This window comes from Bacillus rossius, chromosome 6 (assembly GCF_032445375.1).
Source record: "Bacillus rossius redtenbacheri isolate Brsri chromosome 6, Brsri_v3, whole genome shotgun sequence".
Classification (NCBI taxonomy): domain Eukaryota; kingdom Metazoa; phylum Arthropoda; class Insecta; order Phasmatodea; family Bacillidae; genus Bacillus; species Bacillus rossius.
In genome coordinates, this window is record NC_086334.1 from 27,403,347 (window position 1) to 27,427,718 (window position 24,372).

Sequence of the window (24,372 nt, forward strand, 5' to 3'; positions counted from 1 at the left end):
TTGCCACGCACTAGATGCCTTATCATTCTTAATTTTCCCATACAAGTAAAAAAACACCCGTGTGATATTAACAAGGAAGCAATCAGTACCCTCATAAGAGTTCAATTAGTATTTAAATACTTTTTATCACTTTAAATCGCAAACCTAAACTATTGTTCTTTTTCCTCTCTCTGTGTTTAATTTGTTTTTTATTGCCCTTTTTTCAAGTATATATATTTTACAGACTTGAAACTTCACAGTAGTATTCCTTAAGTTACGCAGGTGACATTTTCCGAATATTAGATCCCATGGGTGGTTAAAACCAGGCAACAGTGGGTACTTTGTCTGCATGAGAACAGGATTTTGCATTGTTCATGCCTTCTGCGTCTCCATGGCAATGGGCAACGCGCGGCAGTGGCGTACCCACAAGGAGGGGCATGTATAATGAGCGGCGCAAGAGTGATCTGCCTGTAGACTGCCGTAGCGAAGTACGGGTACATCAGTTGTACGTTGCGTGCACGAGTCGGGAAACCATCGGTGCTATTAATGTTCTCTCCGGTACATTATACAGCATTGTAATAAATTTTCACTGAATTTTTTATTATTTACCATTACTGTAAATGGGAGATGTGGCTTAATTTTTTTTTCCATTAGTATAGCCGTGCGAAGCCGTGTCGGGCAGCTAGTATCTTTATAAATCTGCGATGTTCTGCTTGTATTCAAATTGTTCTCTAAAACTATATTTTAAGGACAACTTTGACGAACGTTAAAAATATTTTTTAACCTCAATATCGTACATTAAAGATATACGTATCCACTTTATTTTTGGAGTTTGGTAGTTTTTTATTTCAGCATATCCTACATCTCGGGCACAATCATTTGTACACTGTTATCAATTACAGTAAATTTGTACACTTTTCAACGAAAACCTCTACTCAAATAAATGAACAGTTCTTCGAAGTTAAAATAGTTAATTAATTGTAGAAACTAAGTCAAATTCCGACTTTCGAGTTCTGGGTTCTCTTTTAAACTGGGCAATAACGCATGCGAGAGAAGAAGAAAAGAGTTGGTCTTGTAAACGTCACAAATTTTGAAGGTCTATTTTTAACGCCCCCAAAATGATAATTGAGAATTCTTGTTCCAAGCAAGTAAACTCGGTACCAGTACAATTACGAAGATATCCGTACATTTACGAAATATCCCTGCGTGGTTTTGTAATCAGTTTTATTTGTGAATTTCGACGATGCAATAACTGACGCTAGCTGGTTACGGAGCAAAAAAAACAAACTGGTTTGTTCATTCACGTTGCATGACTGTTTTTTTTATGTCGTTTATTTTCCTTTGGTTCGAAGTAGTGGATGATGCTTCACTCAACCACCTCTGTGAAGAGTTTAGGGAGTTACACACGTGGGGAGATTATATATACAGGGATGTATACATATAAGCTTCGAGCTGAAATATGTATTTTTACCGTCCTTGGAGAGAGCGCCGCACACATAAATTCCGGCGCCGCGCGGAAGAACCACGCTATTAAATCAACGTCCACGTCGCGGAACGACTGCATATCCCGGCGGGGGTATGCATTTTTTTTCTCGCCCCTACCTGCGGCATCGATGCATAACGCCTCGAATGCCTTGCGTACGGCTGGAGGCATGGGAGGAATGGAGGTTGCGTGAGTTTGGAGAGGGGAAAATAATGGTTAAGGCCGGGTTTATAAACCACGCCAAGTAACGCAAGACGCTAAAAGTTCAAGCAACCACGTTTCAGACTGCGGTTTGAAAAAAATACTCGAGAAACAACAACGCGACTGAAGAATCGGCCACCTCCCTATTTTTTTTTTTTTTTTTTTTTTTTGCGTTTCGGCTTGCGTGTTTTCGACGGCCATGTTGCGTTCCGAAAACTTTTAAATACGCTGACTTAATTTTTGCGTAGAAGGCGACGATGTTGTTTTCGTTCGCTTGTTAAACTTCAGCAGAGTGAAAGAAATGGACACTTTCGAAACAAAACATTAAAAAAATTTCAAATGTTTTCATGATATATGTAAACGAACAAAAAAAAAAGCTCAGGGAAGAAATTGTTTTTAACTGTTTTGCAATCACAACATACAACTCGGAAGTCTTCGACGATTCATTTATTTTACATTAAGAACACTTTCAATTAAATTCTTCGTTAAATTTTCGTAAATTTACTGTAATTTCTACCAGCGTAGGATGAAACGTATTTCGCACAAAAACCCAAGCAATAAAGGTTTAAAGCTGTAATGGGATTGCCCCCCGGGTCGTAGACAACACTTATTCCACGCAGATGTAAACTTGATTGTTCCCGAGAACCGAGAGCACAGTTAATAATTACGTTATCAGCGTAGCTCGTTTATTTGATGCGGATCGGGAGACACCCAGTATATGCACCTTTGGTGTTTGAATGTTGCAAGCTACCTGACGAGTTCAGCCTCTTGCAAATCGCGAACAAACACACGAGGCAAGCAAACGCCAACTGCCGTGTGGCGATTGTGTTGAGGCGCTCAGGTGGTCAGCCGGACATTTGTTGTTCACCATGCAATTACCTCAGTGTGGACAAAGTACTGAAAACTTACAGGTGTAGTATAATAGCCGATGTATCTTACATGTTTTGTACGCCAACATTAAGAAAAAGAGCGTTGTTGGTAGTTGCAACAAGGAAGGTGATTATGTTTATTATATCATAATTTTTCATTCAACGGCTCTTAATATCCACAAAATTGTAAGACTTAGTTCCGTACAAAGGAAGATAGTGACAAACACTTTTATTTTGGTTAAGGAGAAGGGTATCATTAAAAGTTAGTTAAAATGGTGAATAATTACATATAATTAAACACTACCGCTATAATTGTAGTTTGATTTCAAAATGGTAGTTCAATATTTAAAAAAAAATAAAAAAATAAAAAAAACATAAAAACTACATTAAAAAGCTTATCTCCCTCTAGGAATTAAGCTAGGTTGTAAGTTCTTACATATTCTGTGCTTAAATTATTATATCTTTCCACACAACCTGTATATAAAATTTCACAACCTCTAGAAACCCCGCGCTCTTAATCTCGTGGTTTTTTACGAGAATTTTATTAATGAAGCTACTAAACTTTACAGTCACAAAACGTACCTCGCATAAATACGCAATACCGAAGGTCTTGAATAGTAATGTTAAAGAAGTAAAAACTGATGGATGAAATTCATGCATCCGAATTACCAACTGACTATTAAACCTGATATTAATGTAATTTTTTTTTAGGGAAACTGGTTTTTATTCTTAGTACTATAAATGACAGTAAGTTTCATAATTTACATATAGAATTTTGTTATGTTTTATGAGGATTCTGAAGGCAAGCAGTTTACTAATCAGTACGCGAGACAAAAATAACGGAGATATAATATTTACTACAACCACGTCTATTTAAAATGTTTAATATGATTTCTGAATATTCTTAATATAAGTAAAAATATTCAAAATAAAATTGACAAAGGCAGAAATTTATGAATACGATTGATGAAATGAAGACATTCATTAGTGGTTTCTCTTCTGTGGATCATTATTAGTTTAGTTTGAAGATGAGAGTAGTGGTTGTTGAGAGGAGAGAGTCAAACGCTTAAATAAGTTAAGGACATGTTTTGCGGCAATGGTGGGGGTTGATTATTGTGAAATGAAAATAGCAGCTGTGGATTTGGTTGCATGCAGGCTGCATAGAAAAAATCTCTGCAAACATACAACCTGAATAAATTTCAACCAAAACATTGTTTTTTTTTTTTTCAAACACCACTCTAGCAACCAGCATCATCTATTAAAATTAAAAATTAAAACAGGTTGTGATTGTCTTCAGTTTGGTGAATCGAATTAAATTTAAGTATTGAGAAATATTTGAAAAAATATAGTTATAAGTAAAAATATATGATTGACAATGTCAATAACTTTTTAAACACCTTTAAGTAAAGAGAAACTTACTTACACGTATACTTAACATTTTTCAGAAAGGTTTCTCTAATTTTGCAGAAACAGTAAAAGTCCAAGTAATAAACGTTTAAGTTTCTAGAATGATTCTGAAACCCTGTGTATTGTATGAGTTAGTTTACTCATTATTAAACCAAATTAAAAGTGAACTATCATAAGTGGACAATACAAATCTATATAATAGGCGTCAAAATAAAGAAAATTGTGCCAGACATCCAATAGTTTGTATTATTTTTACTGCTTTTAAAAAAATTGGTAAGTGAGTTATTGCAAATGGTACCTTAAATAAATGTGTGAAATAGATTTTAATTTCTTCCTTGTACCTATAAGAGTATAAATAATTTTCTTAGCTAAATAATTTCAAATGATTTACAAAAGCAGTAGGGTTAAAAAAAAAAGCAAGATTTTACCTCACAAAGTTATGCAGAGATCGCAACTTTTTTCTCATAAACTATTTTTAATTATGGTTGGGATTAAAAATTTTACTTATCGCATTAACATGTCGTCTCAGCTATCACAATCAGTGAGTTATCAATATGTGTTATTCGTAACGTTGTTAAATTAAAAATCTGATATTTGAAACATTTTGAAAAAACATTTTTTAAATTTGATTTGATTTTTTTGGGAACGCCTGAAATAATTTTTGGTACGTATTGAAAAAAGAAATAGTTAAAAAAAGAATACTATTATTTGAATAACTTATAATATTTTTATTAAAATGTAAAACGTATATAGGCTATATGATCGTTTATGCAAAGCGGAAACAAAAATATCAGTTTCTTTATGACTGGTTGAAACTCATCGGAACATGTTTCGCAAATAAGGTTCAAAAACTGGATGTCGACCCTGTGATAAATAGAGCAAGGGTTTTTTTCCTCCCACGGAAGAGTAAAAACGAAGTTTAATCAACTTTACGCCCTGCGCCATTTTTCAGAGCGGGACGTCCAAAGCTAACGAGATCACGAGCTAGAAATTAGCGATCCAAACTGATCACGCCATGCCGTCCAGATGAAAACGAGATGAGAACGGGATAAAATTTATCTTCACAAAAACACATAAAGTATGTCGTTTCTGCTCTTATCGCATGACTCGTTCACAAAATGTCAAATGCTAAATAGATTAAATATATACATTTACTTGACTCATTCGTGAACAACTAAGGTCCAGTTTACGGGAAAACTTTTATTACGTGAACATGTAAAGAGTTTATTACAGGCGCCAGCTATAAGTATAAATTAAATATAAAGCATTCTCTCGTGAAATGTTTTAAGGAGTTTTTTATTTTGAGTGGTATTACAAATTTAAAATCTATTTTCACAGTACTCAATAAATATAATTTATCCTTGTAGGCCAATATCTGTGATTGGCAGGCTGTAAACGTTATGCAAATTTATTTTTATGTCTACATATTAAACATATATTTTCTTGACTCGAGTAAAATAACACAAGGAAATATAACAAATGTGAACAAAACTATCTCTTTAGTTTTTGTACAATACTGTAATTACGTTTTATTCGCAGATAACATGACTGTGAAATGTTCATTGCAAATATCGTGAAATCATAGTCCATAAACTTTTATTAATAGATTTTTGGAAATTTTTACTTCAGCGCAAACCACTTTGTTTATTGATTTGATTTCTATATTAACGTTATTATTTTAAAAAGAAATTTCCAATGTCTTTCTGCATAACTGCACACACAATAAACATACAATGCATGGCATAAACTAAACAACAACAAAATTTAATATAAAATTTTTAAATCGGTAAGCACTACTAATTAATTAATTAATGGAAATTTGTACTATAAGCCTTAATTATGTCCAGTTATCCAAGAAAATAAATGTTTGAAGGATTAAATGGTGTACCCCCACCTACTTATATTCGTAAATGAAACAGACAAATATATATATATGTATATTTTTTTCTCTTTTACCTTGTCAACTGCTATAAATATAAATTTTTAATTCTTCTTTAGTCCAAAGTTGTATGTAATAAGAATCAATGCAGTCCTACAGATTATTCAATTGACTAAATGTTAATGCTTCTTCGGGGAATTTAACGGATTTTCCAGTGGTTGTCAATAATTTCGAAGCGACTCTCACTACCACTCATACTGAAACTTAGTGAAGTCCACGCATCTACCAGCCAACATAAGTTATTGCTAATTCTATGACCATTAAATAATAATTTATGGAATTTTTATGTAGCATCTCTTTTTCACCTGTTAAAATCACTTACTTGAAATCATAGTTTGAAAAGCAGCGGAAAAAAAACCTTCTGAACAATGCTCATTCGCTTAAATTTTAAAAATACTTTCTTAAACGCAGTTGCCCCTCCCCCTTTACCCAGTTTTGATGGTGAGTTACTCATAAAATATATCTTCAATAATTATACAATAACACTTTAGGTATTTTATTTGTTAGTTTTTCTTCAAATATGGTTTTATTTACATACATATATTGCACCCATTTCATAGCGTGGGATATTGGAAAAAAATATATGTATGATATGTTAAGTCCAGTTTCTGAAATATGGTGTTTTACAATGACAAGGCGAATAATGGTGGACGTGCAAAGCATATTTCTTGTGGATGTTTCAGACATTAAATTGTGTAGAAGTTTAATGTAGAATAGTAAAAATAATGCCGATCGCCATTAAATATAAGCCAATTGTGTTTTAAGTTTTAATTGACGCGAATCACACGTAAGTTACCGCACCTGCCGCTAGAATTCGCTGCCATGCCGAAGCAGACACGTTGACTATCAAATCATTCGATTTGCAGAGCGAAAGGTTAAACTATAAAATGACACGGTTCCGGTAAATGCGGAAAAAAAAAGGCTTGAGGTAATACTATCATGTTAAGCAGTTGGTAGTATAAAGTTTCCCTTTTGGCTTTGCGAACTTTGGTTCGCGCCACGCGTCATAGACGGCAGCAGCGTGATTATTCAATTCCGTTCCATGTGACTCCTGATCAAGTGCCTTATATACCGAGAACTAAGCTGTTGCACGTCAATGACAAATAGAAATGTGTGTGTGTGTGTGTGTGTTCTACCCCTGTACACGAGCATGGACGTTGAGCGCACGCGTGTGGGGTGTGTGTCGCAGGGGTGCTGTCATAACTTAGAAACACACAACTTAGAAACACAACACTTAGAATTTTCTAAGTTATGACAGTTCTAAGTTATGACTTTCTATGTTATGACGTTTCTAAGTTGTGTGATTCTGTGTTGCGTGTATCTAAGTTATGACAGTTCTAAGTTGTGTGTTTCTAAGTTGTGATAGTTCTAAGTTGTGACTTTCTACGTCATGACGTTTCTAAGTTGTGTGTTTCTAAGTTATGATCTTTCTAAGTTGCGTGTGTCTAAGTTATGTGGATTTTTCCAAGTTTTCTAAGTTATGACTGTTCTAAGTTGTGACTATCTAAGTTATGTGGTGTTCCCTGTGTCGCAGCCTGCAACAGGACGTACTACGGCGACGTGGGGCGCACGTACGAGCTGGAGATCAGGCGGCCGCGCGAGGACCGGCTGCCCTTCCTCTGCCACCTCAACTTCACGGCCGGCGGCAAGGAGCTGGGGGACCTGGTGCAGGTGAGAGCCCCTGCTCCCCTCTCCCTCCGGGACCGTCCCGCCATCTTGTATCCCCGCGTCGCGGCCGCCATCTTGCGACAGTGCCCCGGCTCCCTTCCGTGACTCATCGAGCCTCTTTTAGACCGCCATCTTGTTATAGTCTTCTGGAGGCCGCCATATTGGATTACATAATTCCACCATATGGTTTTTGTCTGCTGGAGGTCGCCATCTTGGATGACCTAAAGTTTGCCATTTTTGTTTCTGCTGTTATTTCCTCGTCGCTCTTTCTCATGCGATATTTGGTCTACAAATTACATTGTTAAGAGTGTACTATCCCAGAATACTTTGCTTCTTAAATTCAGTGATCTTAAATAAATTCATAATAACACCATGTTTAATATTTATTTAAGGATTTTTCCTACCAAACAAGTACTCGTTATAAATGGGTTTTTAATGGACCTACAAGTAAATTTTCGTGTCAGTCCTAGCATTTACTGAAAGCATGACATCATGTGGTGTACATTTATGGATTAATCGTTCATATGTAGCCTTCGTCTTCACGTATAACTAAGTACAAAATTTCGATAAAAGTGTATTACTCCTCAATTTTGTAAACTAAAAGAAATGTTTTAGAATCATAAAAAAGGTTTATAATCTTAAAAATCATAAAAAATATATTGAATAATTTTTAAGTACAATTGTTTATTAGTAATTTAAATATTAGTAATTAATAAAACTGTAATAAAACTTAATTAGGCTATCCTTCACGACCCAGTAGTTCTCCCCATTATAAATAGTAACAATATAGGCCTCATATTTTTTGGAAGTGATTTATGAAAAATTACTGCAGTTATCGTGGCCAAATGGTTTTTTGTTTCGGAACAAAAACCCTTAATGAAATAAACACGGGCCATGCTATGATTTCCAGAAAGCGTCCACGTATACAGCAGTAAACGTCACATCTCCTGTTTAGCCGTTGGTCGTAGTTCGATCTGGAACATCTTCATCGGCATTCATGTGGCCAGTAGCCAGCTGACGGTCGCGAACGGCATGACGGGAAATGCAGCAGTTAATAATCCAGGACAAACAGGGGGGGGGAGGGGGGGCAGGCAGCCTGGCAGTTCGCTGCATTATGCATACACGCGAAGGTCAAACTGCTTGCCTGTTTGGTTAGTGTGGAAGGAGGGGGTGGGTGGGGAGAGGAGGAAGCTGATTTTCGACATTCCGAAACCACCCCGGCTTCAAAACGCACGATGAAAAATGCACAGGCAGTTAAGCTGCAGCGTTTTGTCACGTCACGCGTTAAGTTTTTTTTTTTTTTTTTAAGGAAGGAGGGTGTTTTAAGGGTTTTGGAGGGGGGTGGGGTAATGTTCTCTCGTCGGTTTTCCTTTCGCCGGCCGGAGGCATGAATAAATCCTCGGATGGCAACACGACCTCAGGGGTTCACAGGGGCGTAATGTTTACTTCCCTGTTTATGACATCTCGCGCCGTGGTCCGGAAAGGGACGAGGAAGTGACCATCAAAACCGTGCGGCGTGTGTGACATCCGCCCGTTAAAAAATTGAAGATCTCATTATTTATCGCTTGGGCGTGCGAATTTGTCGCCTTTTTCTCACCACGCCATTTTTCCCCCTCGGCCTTATTTTCATTCGCAACCCAGAAAGTTTCACAACACAACTGTCAATGGTGAGAAATGTAAATAAAAAAATCGCATTCGTCCGCGAATATTTTTTTAAATTTTATTGCAAGCCAGTGGGTGTGAAGAATGAAAACAGACGAGACTGTAGGATGGGAGAGATTCACGCGGAATAAATTATGCTCTGTCGGAAAACTTTCAAACCTATGCTTGCGTGGCAAATCGTATCATCAGTTTTTCTTCGGTCAGTACACCTAAACACTTTGCGCCGTTAAAATATTTTCCACTTGCACAAGTGAAACTGTAAATTAGATCTTTTCTTAACTTAAAGGGTCACGAGGCTGATTGTTTTGAACACGAACTTACAACAGTCATCTTCTAAAACTAACGAAACCTGACAAATCTAATCAGGACCATAGCAAAAACACTCTTCTTTCTTCCACAATTATGTTTACAGCGGGACACAGAGATATTTTAAAATCTGCATCCAGCGAATGTTTCAACAAAGACACAGTTATCCGGAACTGCAGAGAACATTTCGTTCATTTGATAAGCATCCTTCGTTGAAAAGTTGGTTTACTTCTGTTTCGAACCGTGCGTTGAAAATTGTTAAAAGACACATATTATTCAAACTTTAGCTTCATTGAACGCTTTCCTTCAATCTCCGTTTGGTTTTCAGGAATTCAAATTTCTACCAGCATCAAATTTTTAGTAATCCTTACCAATCTTTTGACAATTTTTTTTTTTTTTTCGTGCAGTGGTAATGATAATCTCCCTTCTTTTCCTGATAAAAACCTACTGAATTTGAGCAGATATCCTTTATAAATAGACCACTATTCTTCGAATTGATCATATATAAGTTTATATGATTACAAATTTGATGTGTCACATAATTCTATTTATATTATTAAATCTTTGATAGTAATTTTTTTAATATTATCACCGACAAAATAAATTCAAGAAATGTATATATTCTTCAATATAAAAAATATTCCTTTAAAGTTTATTGAAAAAAAAACTGCATGGCATTTTGTCTTCTCGACATATTTTCTTTCAAAATTTACCCATACGTGACATGTTACTGCCAATAATTAAGCACACGCTTAATAGACCGCGATGGCTATCTTAAACAGCAGCCATGTTCGCATCACTTTAATCGTACGTAAATGAAATGTGTTCATTTCGGGAACATGCCACTTCTTATAAACACTGTAAAACATAGTTTTATAAAGGCAAAAAAACTTTGCTTACAGTTTTTATATAATTTATTTTCTTATTTTGACAAAAAAAACTACATTTGGTCTTTTACGAGTATCTAATAACAGTACAATCATTCGAAATAATTAAATAATTCCGTAAATGTATTTTGGAAGCATATATATATTTTTTTTCAATAAAATCAAAAGCTATGTAGTGTATTGATTTTGCATTACCCACTCTTGTAACAGTAATAAAGAAAATACAAACATGATCTATGTCACTGACTTAATTCATATATACAAATTTTAAAATAATTTATATTTAATAACTTCAAGCAAATTCAATTGAATACGTGTATAGATAATCACCAACTAACGTATAATATCTTAATTGTATAAGTCAGTTACCCTAATGGAGTAAATCTTGCAGCCTATTACTTAAGACTCGCGATTAATTTTATTTAAAAGACTTGGTAAACACAAGAATACGTGATTTACCTGCACGCGTTGCGTTTGTGCTGATTAGAAGGTAATCCCGCTCCGCGAACAGCACGCTGTTATCTCGCGCCCAGCAGACGGCAGGGAGGGGTATTTGTGCCGCCGCCATTCAAGCTAACTGCATTACCCCCCGGAGGTTCCTTTGCCTTCGGGTTCCTTGTTCCGCAACAGTCGCTCGCTCGCGAGGAAGAGGCGAGAAGTTAGCCTGATCGATTCCCGCGGGAACTTCCCTAGGGAAGAGCAACGGAATCTTTGAAGCTTTCTTCTGTGGTTGACTGTTCGTCCGTCACGTCGACTCCGGTCACGCCGCTTTGCTGCAAACAGGCGCGTAACTCATTCCAATGGCTGAGCGAATCACCTTGAACAAAACCGGAGCTCTGCAGAGTTCTTCTATCTGACACATTTTATTACTTTCCTCACATTGTTTTGAATTAGTGTATCCGGTTCCATAACACACCAAAGCACAAAAACACGCTTTACTTCAACATCATTTAAGTTGATGTTTTTCTTTCCACAACTCACAAACATGCAAAAAAAGTTATACGTCTAGTCATGGTTTACCGTAAAACTGGAACGATGTTGTAGTAAAGAAAGTATTTTAAATTGTTATGTTTAACTTACAGCAAACCATTTATTCACCATTTATCTATGCCCCGTACACAAATCTATATAATTATATAAAAATGAATGTTTGTTTGTCCCTTACGCGTTCCAAAACCATTCTACCCATTGCGATGAAATTTTGCACACTTGAGCTTTGAAAAACGAGGAAAATCACCGTCTAGATAAGATTTCGATAAAGTTAACCCTTAAAGCAGAATTTATTTATTCTCGATGATATTTCGCAATTTCATTGTTAGTGCATCGTTTTTCGATCTCTGAAATTTTGCACACGAGGAAGGTTACTGTCTAGGTGAGATAGGTAACCTAAAATAGGTGGCGCGCAAGACGTATCGGATACTAATAAATAAATATACATGACGATTCATTTTTACTATGGTCTGAATGCAATGCCTTATTCAAATTGTTTTGTAATTGGTCTGAAATGACAGTTTATAATTGTGGATACCATTAACAGAACGTAGATCGACACTTATCTTCGTAGCGTGAACTTTGTCGTCACAACTAAGCGTGAAGCACTAAGAAAGCACTATTTTTTGATAATTTTTGCGTCTGATGTTATACGAATTATTTTATACGAAGTATTATTTACTTAGAAATTTCCAGATGTTTCAATGACATGTGCGAGAAATTTAACTTACATTACAGTAATTTTCGTGTTTGCGTGAGGTGGCTACCTATATTTTTCTTTCCGCTGCAGACGAGTGGATATTAACCATTTTTATAACGTACATTTCGCACATACCAATATTTTCTGTGGGTCATCCTTAAAAGTTAGACCAACAACTCTGCAGTACAATAATTTTATGTGTCGGTCATGTATAAGACAGCGTAAGCCATATAAGCACCTTGAAAGCGTCTTCCTATTTTATTACTTTTACTTGTTTTGAAAAATTTAGATGTTTCTACTACATTTTAAATTTAATTTAAGTGTTTTGTACACACGAACTTTCCGGAAGAAATTCTGTAAACGATGGTGAAAACCTCATAAAAATTCATTATGTAGTTTATAAAAAGTAAGTGAACAAACAGACAGACGTGGACAGCGTCTTTGTTTTATAGTATTTAGAGACAATACAAAAGTCTTAAAATTCACCACGAAAATGACGTCGGAAACTCAGTGTGAGAATATTGACTAATCTTTTGCAAAACTCGTGGCATGAATGGATCTGAAACAGCAGTGGGAATTTCAAAAGTGCGAGGTTTTAGTCCTGAAAAAAACTCAGGGAATACTGAACATGTTTCGGTTGGTGCAAGACTCTATTGTGTTTTTTTGGGGGGGAGGGGGGAAGGGTGGACTTTAAACGTGTATCTCTGCGAGGGTGTGGGCGAAGTGTTTGATACAACAGCGAGGGGTTTAAATCCCTCGCAGACGACCAAGGCCAGTAATACCTAGCTCCGGGAAGGACCCACGACAAAAGCTGCTGACTATTGTCCAAAAAGGTTAGGCCCTAGCGATTGCGCTGCGAGAGGTCCATTCATTAAATCTATAGCACCAAGAGAATGTTTTGAGTTTCTGATAAAACAAGTCATTCGAGACTGTTGGCTACACCTTCGCCGTAAATATTAAAATTTAAAATAAAACTGTTACATTCGAAGGCGAATATTATAATATCACTTCTTTTTTCAATGAAAAAGTTTTAAAAAATTTAACGGTCACATCGCACTGGTTTGCAGTTGTTTCTAAATTTTGATATTGAAATTCTAAGATACTTAACGTAAAGTTTTCAGAAATATCTAGCAACTTTAATTCAATTATAAAATTTTTAAATGATTGGGCGCATATAGTCAGAGAACTTTAGGGTTCATTCAAAGATTCTTAATTTTATGGACAAGTTTGATCTGTATGCTGAAAAAGTAATTTTAGATAGATTTCAAAGAAATACTACCTCTTGTAGCCGTTACCATGGTGCAACCTCAAATTTTTTTTTATATGTTATCGTTTCATGGACCACAGATTCAAAAAATCATCGTTAACTCAAAAGTATATATAAATATCACATATTTATGGACATGATAACTGCCGCAATTTTGCACAAATCACTTCCTAACAGACACATAAAATATAGTAAAGTAAAATCTCGGTCGAGTTCGTTAATAGGCAATATCCGCCAAAGGGGTAGAAAGGGGGAAGGTTTTTTTTAAACAGAAAATATCGCTATAGCTATGACAAATATCACATCCGTTTGAACGTATTATAACTCGCATGAGTAAAATCAAATACTGTTCTACAAATAATTTTTTTATACGACGAACCGTAACTGACGGGGTGGAAAAAAACAAGGGTTGTCAGACAAAAAAAATCATAACTCCTTTCGTAAGCTCACTATTGAATCCGTTAAAATTGTTTGTCATTTAAATAATTTTTATTTAAACCTTTTGTTTGAAATAATTTGTTATATAAACCATTGCTGCGATATGTGGATAAAAGGGTTAAAAATACTAAAGTAAATGCATAACTTCCTTAGTAATCACACCAACAAATCCATTCAAATATTTGTAATTATTATAATTTTTATCTAAAACTTTTGCCTGAAACAATCTTTGATAAGTCAAACCATTGCTGCAAGGGGTTGAAAAACACAGAAGTGGAATTTAAAAAAAAAACTTACTGTACCATTTACACTATTAAATACGTTCTAATTTATTGTAAAACCATACTTTATTATCTACAACTTTCACCTGAAATAATTTTTTTATTCAACCTACCATTACTGCAAGGGGTGGAATAAACAGGGTTTAATTGACAAAAAAGTGATAACTCTTTTAGAAACAACATAATGATATCCGTTTAAATTGTTTGTAAAGCCTACAAGTCTGAAACAATTTTTGATAATACAATCCATTATTGTAAGGAATGATAAATCAAGTGTTGGAATAAGAAAATAAATATAACTTCACTAGCATGTACACTATCTTATCAATTTTATTTTGGTTGAACTTTCTTAATATTGTCTAAAAGATACTCTATGTGATGAAGCAGAGTATAACATACGAAGAGGTTTAAATTGCAAAGTCTTTACACTCCTTCGTAACACTTACTAATCAGTTTTGACTGGAAAATGCGTCTTTCAATGTCACAGCATTTTAGGTTTACCAACCAATAAATTATTGGCCAAAAAGCTTCTAATAGCAGATATATGACCACCAGAACAAACTATTAATGAGCTATCTTGCATGCCGAAAGCATAATACAAAAATCAACAATAGCTTTGAGGAAATCCTTCTGTTGAACAGACTTTAGAGGTGATTCACACAGAATTGAGAATTCAAAGAGGATTTTTAGAACGGAAGAAAAAAAACTTCTAGCTGCAAAAACGCCAAAGGCGAGATTCAGCTTCATTTTTTTTTCTTTTACTCTTAAACCTGAAGAAAAATTCTTGCGGTAGTTTGCTGAAACTTTTATCGCCCGCGAGAATTTGGCTACGCTGAAGGAAGATCTTGTACCTCACACCAAGTTAGTATCAGTGATTTCCAAATCGATCAGTTTTGCATTTATTTAAATAAGCTGCAAAGCTGTTATTATTTTACTAACCAATATAACCACAATTTATAGTAATGTGGAACTTACGGAGCAAGCTAACATACTGGTGCCCCAACTAAAAAGCTGAACGGTTTTTCAAGTTTCTTTCTACACCTTTCTTTTAAGAGATTCAAGAGATGGATAACTTCTTCGTTGTATGACTGTGTGAACGACGTATGCATAAACTAAGCATTTACGGTCACTGTCAAGTTTACGAAGCACCAAGTTGGTTCTAAAAAAAATACATATGTAGACCACCTCAAAGTATTACAAAATTTAAATTGAGTTCAAGCGGCTACGCCCTTCACTTAACGCCCACACTTAAAAAAAAAAAATCATTTGAACGATAAAACCAAACACTAAAATACACAACAACCTACTACAAAAAATACTAACACCATTTGCAAAATTCACATTAAAGTTGAAGTTATTTGGAATTTCAAAAAGATGCTCATTACAGTTTCCAGCGTCACGAGGAATGCAAGACTCCAGCGTCGCTTCACTAGCGCTTGACCGAGAGTGATGAGTGAGGGTGCTCGAGATTACCCTTTCACCGCCTCTCCGCCATCGATGGTCTCACTCCAAGGCTTTGCAACCTTTCCTTAAGCTGCAACGAGTCATCAGGCTTCGACCTGTCCCCGACCGGCCGTATCTGTAGCGCGTTGATTTATCAGTCTTGCCGTTTGGACGCAGTCGGTCCACACAGAGAGAGAGAGAGAGAGAGAGAGAGAGAGAGAGAGAGAGAGAGAGAGAGAGAGAGAGGTCTGGCGGAAATCTTGGCGCGGGAGAGACCCCCACCCCTTCTGGCACTTCCCATGATGCGTCGTTCTCAAAGGTTTCTCTCGCGCTGCGATCCTTTCACAAAGACTGAAATATTCACAGCAGCCCTCGCTTCCTGCGCCGGCTCCCTCCACACCCCTCCGAACCCCCTCCTCCATGTGCCAGGACACCAGCGGGAAGCGGAGCTACTCTCCAAGATTGCCGAGCGAGGCCTCGTCTTCGCGCGCGCTGCCGCCGATGAGCCCCAGGGGGCGCGTCCAGATAAACCATCCCCCCCCCCCCGTCGATCCGTCACCTGTCCGCGTCCGTGCATGTGTGTCCACGCGTCCGGCGGACAGCAATGGCCCCGCCGCGTCTTCTCGCCTGACCACGGACAGGTCATCCGAGGCCGGGCGCGCACGGGCGAAACCACGCGACACTTCGTCTGACGGAGGCCGACCTTTCGTGCGTTCACGTGAAAGGCCAATTGCACGCAAGGATCAGACGCGGCGAGTCGCCGCGAAACTGTCGCGATCAGACACGAGGCCACGATATCGAACACTTCGTCCCGAACAGACAGTTCCGTGCTTGCGCAAGTATAAAAATTTTTTTTCCCAAACAAATTCATGACACAGTGTGCAACCCCTTATTTACCCTCTGGTAGTGTTTTTATAGAAGACTAGTTAAATGCGGTTTTTTTTTTCAACGTAACCTAAATTTGAGTAAATATTCACTTGTAAAGTATTTTAATTAATTTTTTTTTTCAGTGTGACGCTAATTGAAGATGGATTAGTATGTCTAGTTCAGAAACAAATGTTTTATATAATCAATTTTTGAAGGAGTATCACGACAAAAATGCTAAGGATGTTATGTAATTTTTTTTTTTTTTTGTTCTTCGACCCTATCCCACCTCTTGCAGTAATGGAGGTTTGTATAAACAATTATTTCAGACAAAAGTTTCAGATAATATTTTAAAATATTACAATAAATAAAAACGGATTTGATAGTGCACACGATAAAGAAATGTATTATTTTAAATTTCAACTCCTGTTTTTTCAACCCCTGATTTTTGAACGTTCAGTTAAATTTTTATACTGATTTCTATCTTATTAACTATTTTATTATCTTATATTTTAATGTTATGTTTTTTTTTGTAAATATCAATGTTTGATTTAATAACACAAATAAATACGATAGTAAATAAATATATATTAATTTCTTAGCGTTCCTCTCCAAACATTAATTTCATCACTGATCCATATAATTTCCATTACCTCTCATCGTTTCTAATGACAAGACGTTTAGCCCTAGTTTATTTACTCCCACATAATCGTCATGTCATATTAATATAGTTTACTTAGTTAGCGCGGTTTTATAACGTATCCAAATCAACCTTCCAGTCCGTGCGCTCGTCGTAATTCGCAAATCCCCTCTTGTTGGCCGACGAAAGAATTCTTATTCCCTTTACGTCTTCTGATAGTTTATGCACTAGATCAGAGGCGTCGCGCCTCCTTACGACGCTAGGAACTTACCAGACTATCGGAAAACTTGCGTCCTCAGAGACCTCGCTTGTCGTTATTTCTTCCCTGTTGTAATTAGGATTGTTCAGCAAGTAATGAATTTCGCTGAAGTAGAAATTGCTGTAGTCCACTGCATGGGTGGACTTTATGGGGTAGGGCAAAGGGGGCCTGCCCCCCCCCCCCTGGAATTAACGACCCCACCCCTCGTAGATGGGGTTTGCTGGGTCTTGAAAATTCGTAACTGCAAAACAGGAATGAGAAACGTAATTCCACGGCCGTAACATTAACCCCCCCCCCTTCCTCGGAAATACTACAGATTTTTGACCCTGGTCTACTGTACACACCACAGAACCACTAAATGCTGCATGTATTGAATACGTATCTTTACTAACTTAACACAATTGGTGCCCGTTTATTCATAGTTGGTTTCGCACCTTCCGTCACTCGGCTAAGTATATTACATTGCTAACTAGTCCAGTGGCCTATATGCATATTTCGATCGTCACATCGTTAGGAATACAAATACGTTGCTATAACGCCGAGTGAAATTCTTAAGTAAACAAACAAACGAATACAAATCTAAGAAAGCCACCAATATCGAAAACAGAAAATTTCATGAGACGTCAAATAAAGACTATATACTATTCTTCATATTCAGCCTGTAGCTATAAATAGGTTTACATACCTACATATTTATAAAGAATGGAAAGGACAACAGTTTCGTAAAAAAAATATGCAAATGTACTACTGTCCTTAGATTACATTACTGTTATTACATTAGTTGAGCCTTCTCAGGTTCTAGCAACATTAGTTTACGAAGTACTCTGAGAATTGCTGAGGCAAAGTCAAAGGGATTATCAACAGTACTTTGAACCAAAGTTAAAAAAAATATTAGGATTATATTACAATAATCGAAAGAATCGGATAGTAAGAAAGTAATAGTTTTTTTAAAATTTCAACCCAAGTTTTTACGGTAATAATTGTTTCATCAAAAATTTTTTCAGCTAAAGGTTTTAGATAATACTCGGAATTTTTACAATAAATTATAACAGATTTGATAGTATACCTACTAAAAAAAAGTTATTCTTTTGTATATCAATTTTTCCATTTCTACCCCTTACAGTAATGATTGGTTACATAACAATTTACTCACATGGTACAGCAGTTATATTTATTTATGTTATTCAAATCCCTATTTTTTTTAACCCTTTGTAGTAATGGTTCGTCTTATCAAAACTTGTTTTAGATCAAAGTTTAAAAAAATTATTAGAAAATTAAAATTAATTATTATATATTTAAGCGGTTACGTAATAAGGGAGTTAGAATTTTTTTTAAACTTTAACCCCTGTTTATTTTACCCTTAGTAACAATGGTTGGTTGTATCGAAAATTGTTTCAGACAAATGTTATTATACAATATTCATAAGGTTTACAAACAGTTTGAAAGGTTTTAATAGTGTACTTACTAAAGGATTTATTAATTTTTTCGTCTTTCAACCCCTTTTATTTTTCACCCCTTGATCGTGTGAAAAATTATTTGTACGAAAGTTGAAAATAATTTTTTAAGATATTACAATTTATAAGAATAGATTTAATACCGTATATGGTACAAAAATAATTATTTTTTATTTCAATTACTTTTTTAAACCCTTGAAGGAATAATTTGTCTTATAAAAATAGTTTTAAACAAAAGTTTTAGATAATATTTATACGGTTCACAAACAATTTGATCAGATTTAATATTGTGAATATTAAGAGATTTATGAATTATTTTGTCTTTCAACGCCTGTTGTTTTCCGCCATTTACAGTAATAATTGATCGCATAAAAATTATTTCAAGGGAAAGTTGTAAATAAAATTTTAATGGTTTACAGTAAATAAGAACGGATTAAATAGTTTACATGTACGGAATTTATGAACTTTTTAAAAATGTACCTCTGTTTTTTCCAACCCTTTGCACTAATGGTTCGTCTTATCAAAATATTTTTAAAACAAAAGTTTTAGATAAAAATTATAAGATTTACAAAAAACTTGAACAGATTCTATAATGAGAATATTAAGGGAGTAATGAATTTTTATTTTTGTCCTCCAACCCTTGTTTTTTTCACCTCTTGTTGTATCAAAAATGTATTTAAACAAATGTTTTTGGTTTTATTTCAACGAGTGATAATACGTTCGAACGGAAGCGATATTCGTCATGTTATGGAAGTTATAGCGATTTTTATTTATTTATTTTTTCAAAACAATCCTTCCCCATTTCTACAGCTTTAGTTCTATTTTTCTCGTTAACGAACTTGAACGAGATTTTAAACTACTAGACTTCGTGGAGCAGTTTGGAAGTGATTCATGCAAATTTACGGCAGTTATCATGTCCATAACAATGTGATACGTATAAACTTTAAAATCAACGAAAAACTATATAAAATTTTCCGGACATCGCATTATAGTAAAGGCTACAATAGGTAGTCTTTCTTCGTAATCTACCTAAAACTCACTTCCTGTATTGTTTTGCTACTTCCAACCATTCATTCGTTGTTTTTTGGTATCTGCATATATATATATATATATATATATATAACAACTTTACATCAACTTTACAGTAAGGTCCAAATAAATTGTTTATTTTCAAGTACGTATAGTGTATATTTAATGTTTATTGTTGATGCGAAACAAATTTTTAATACTTATTTTTACTATTAAGCAAGGGTAACCAACTACACTTTTCCTCTTACCTCAACTTTAAGGCTACTGCAGTTTATTCTTTGTGTGTTTAGTTGGTTCCATTTTTTTACGATGGTGTTTCTATCTCTAGGATTGGCGTACAATTTATATCGGTATGCAAAAGATTACGTTTGAACCAAAAAGTTAATTTCTTTAAAAATGTCACTCAGACAGTATTGTTGGCTAAGCTACGATATAATTTTATATGAATAATACACGGGTGATTGGTCGTAAATACAAATTTTATATTGCATTATAAATAATAAGAGTTAAATAATTTAAAAAAAAAAAATAATTTTTTATTTCTGCATGCAGATTGAATATAACTATGAACTACATCGAGTAATCTGATGACACAATCGCTATTCAAGAGTGTGATACCTCGGAACTTGAAATGACTGCAGTTGACAAAAATCAGCAAGAGAAGAATCAACCTCTTACGGGGGACCTCCTGTGAAACACAAGATACCTGCTGATGAAGCTGAACAAGACAGAGCTTTTGAAATATTAACGAAAGCATCACAATTGACTCAGCGCGAGGAAAACGAGAGTCAAATTTTCGGAAACCTTGTGGATATAAAAACTTGCATAATAAGTGCAATCCAGCAAGATATCATGAGTATTTTTTTTTATTTCAAGCGGACAGAACCCATTTAAATAACCAATCCATTCCCTGTCTCTCTCCACAACCACGCAGCAATTCCAATTTACAACATAATTCAACTGGACCTCAAACTCTCCTGCAATCACCACTTCTATCTCCATCGCCTCAATTCTCTCATCCATTTCCACAACCAACCAAATCTTCTCCATACTACCAGCAATCTCCACTACAATTCCACACTCACGAATCCAGTATGTGTTCTTCCGATTCCTGCCACTCATTAAAATTTCAAAGTGTGAATCTGCCAAAGCTTAATTACGAAGTTTAAAGGTGTGATTTTTCTTTATTTGTATTTATACGTATTTACTTGTAAAATTTTCCCTTTCTTATTACAATATGTTTACCATGTATATTTTTACAATTTTTTTTAAATATAAAATTTTCTTACTTAATTCTGTCTTTCAATCCTTCAACAATAGCTTCACAAACTTCTGGGACTATTACAGTTATTGATTGTTTGGGAAATTTAAAAAAAGTATTGTAAACTTTCGAAGAAATCACCAGTAGATAAAACCCGGCTTGTTACTGCTAGTCTCTTTTGGACGGAAATAGCTTTTTTTTCCACTTAGTGTTCTGTTTTACAACTTTCGGCCCAGGTAAATTAATCAAAGTTCAAAGTCTGTCGGTGACAATCTTTGTGAAATTTTTGTAACTGTTTGAAATTTTCAATTTAAAATTAATAGGTTACCACTGTAATTTGATCTATCATACAACTGTGTAAGCCATATCATCTTTGCCGTTTCATCTTTTTTACTATAGTGCACATGAGTATGTAAGCAGCTGCAGCAAAATAAAAAAATTATTTAGGTCACGATCACTATACCTACTTAGAGCACACCTGCACACATACATGTTTGCACTAGAACTTAATTAAGGAACGGCGCGGTGTTTTAAACATCTGTTAAACGTCGATGTACTTTTGCACGTATGATGTATGTCAACAGAACCATGTCCTGTTGCGATGTTGTGTCTCGATGTTGGGTTGCGCGTCGGTGTTACGTTACGATTCGTTTTTGCATATCTCGACCTACCTTAAGTCTGGGAGACACAGATGGCTACGGCATGTTGAACATATCCGTTTTTATCCTCAGGAATAATCGAGGGGATATGGCGACTGCCATATTAAAAATAAAAATTTCCCGCTCATTTCCTGGAAACAGTCTTGTTTGACTCCAATATCGCCACACTCAAAATATGAAACTGTTATTAACTATTGAAAATCAATGGAGTTTAACTGAAACTCTGAACTGCTCCATGCAGATACAAAATAAAGTGGTCTCAATAGTTCCCCAGTGAAATTTCACTGTTTCGCAGTTTATTTTTTAACAGTTTCATATTTAGATTGTAGCTCATACTCCATCAACACTGTATAGGAACTACAGAAAAACGTATGGACGTTTCAAAGAATCATTCACCTCCAATGAACGTAGTGGCCTTCGCAAGTCTTTGTAGGAAATTCTCCGGAAACCAACTTACATGATCCTGTGTTCCGTAGTGAACTTGGTGAAAAATAAAATGCTGGGAAGAAGAGCGTGCCTGCTGTTTGGGGTTTCGCGAAAGAAAGCAAAACCAGTTTCCGTAACCCAGCGACGATACGTGTAGATGGACCGTTCTACAATGACACGGAAACGGAGACGGATCTCCGAGAACATTTCACTGTCGCGTTTGCTGCTTCCACAATTCACGTGAACGTAACACAGAGCAACCAAAAATATTGAATTTCAAGGTGGTTTATTTAAGTTTTAAAAATAAATAGTTTTCGAGATCATAAAACGATCAGGTTTTACATATAAGTATAATAAAAATAGACCACAAAGTAATAATAGAACACTTGATATAATTGTGCTTGAAGTTATATTTTTTATGTGCTTATAATATAAATAAACATGGCTACCACCGTGGTCGAATAGGTATAACATGTTGAACATATCCGTTTTTATCCTCAGGAATAATCGAGGGGATATGGCGACTGCCACATTAAAAATAAAAATTTCCCGCTCATTTCTTGGCAACAGTCATGTTAGACCTCAATTTCGCCACACTCAAAATATGAAACTGCTATTAACTACTGAAAATCAGTGGAGTTTAAATGAAACTCTGAACTGCTCCGTGCAGATACAAAATAAAGTGGACCTCAAACTCTCCTGCAATCACCACTTCTATCTCCATCGCCTCAATTCTCTCATCCATTTCCACAACCAACTTTTGGTTGAACGTAGCAACGTAAACGTGAAAGCTCAGCATTGCCGTGCTATAGTAGATACTTCGTTCCTTTAGATCCCTCTCCTCATTGTGAAACCGGGCCTGTATCTCACGGAGTCTTCGTGGGCAGTCTGCAGCGTAGCGCTGTGCCAGAGATTCGAGGTGTAAATGTGGACGTGTGTTCGGTCCGGTGCCCGCAGCTGACGTTCGACACGTTCACCGTGGGCAAGTTCGTGTCGTTCACGGCGGACGGCTGCCCCGACGGCCACATGAGCGTCCGCGAGCTGGGGCGCCCGTCGACGGGCGGCCAGTGGTGCGGCAGCGCCTGGGGCTACACCGTCTACTACAGCGAGACGGCGTCGCTCAACCTCACGCTGAGGCTGTACCGCCTCTCCGAGCAGGTGAGGCTGCGCCCCCAGGGCGTACCGGGCACGCTTTTCCATGTGGAACGTCCCAGCTCTCACGGGAAACGTGTAGCAGGAAGCAGGAAGAAGTTCGCGCCAGTCATTTTATTTTGAGGAATCAATAATACCACTTTATTAAAAAAAAATTATAGTGAGATTTTTTTTTTAAGATGAAACATTTTTCACCGTTTTTTTCCCCCTTAGATTTATACATTACAAGGCTCCAGCCATTATAAGATTTTAAAATAACTCCTTCTCTAAAGTGTACCCAAAAGCAAAAATGGTGCAAGTATAATCAAGAACATCAACGAACCAATGAATCACTTCCGTGCAAAAGTGATGTAAGTATTTACTTTTAACAATTAATAGTGCCATCCAGTTAAATATAAATATAGGTGTGTTATTAAAAAAATTCCCAGTTTTTCCCTAAAACGAATATTTTAGAAGAAAAGAGAGCTTAAAGGTTTTGATGGTGTTTGGAATATTTTCGATATATACACTATATATATATATAAGTACAGATGTACTGGAATATATATATATTATTGGTTTTATATAGGTTAATTATATGTGATGGTATGTATACTTATCAACTTAAGAATTAAACACCCCATATTAAAGACCGTTAGCCTGAGCTCAAGTAAGGAGCTCGACTTTACACGTTTAGAATGTTAAAGCATCCTTGGTGTTTTACAGTAATGTTGGTGTATTATTCAAGTTATTTTCGTTTCTATCGGATCCGTTTCATTATGTGGTTTAAAATTTCGGTCTGATAATGAGATGGTTCGATAATCGACGTAGCTGCTCCGGCAGCAAATTCTAGTGGATGGTGTGGAAACTACGCGTGATTCGCGTCCAGAATTGTAGTTCAAAACACAATTCGCGTATATTTATCACGCTCGGAATTATTTTTAAAGAGTTTTACGGTTAAGTTTGATGTCCTAGTTTCTTATTATAATTTTTATTTGCAAATTTAGAACACGTAAATTCGCTCGTTGCCGAGGTTAGATGATAGGTACACATCCCTGGCGAGCGCTGAAAGACTCACTCACTTATTATTTTTTTTGTGAATGCTTCAGTAGTTTCGATCACACGCGGG

General features: G+C 35.9%; 1 protein-coding gene across 1 annotated transcript in view; it reads left to right on the forward strand.

Moving 5' to 3' along the window:
- Window positions 1–24,372, forward strand: part of LOC134533409 (uncharacterized) — an 85,694-nt gene that overhangs the window by 32,623 nt on the left and 28,699 nt on the right. Inside the window, exons 2-3 of the mRNA XM_063370930.1 lie at window positions 7,413–7,549; window positions 23,070–23,270. Of these exons, the coding sequence (XP_063227000.1) occupies window positions 7,413–7,549; window positions 23,070–23,270 (338 nt within the window). The remainder of the gene's footprint in view (window positions 1–7,412; window positions 7,550–23,069; window positions 23,271–24,372) is intronic.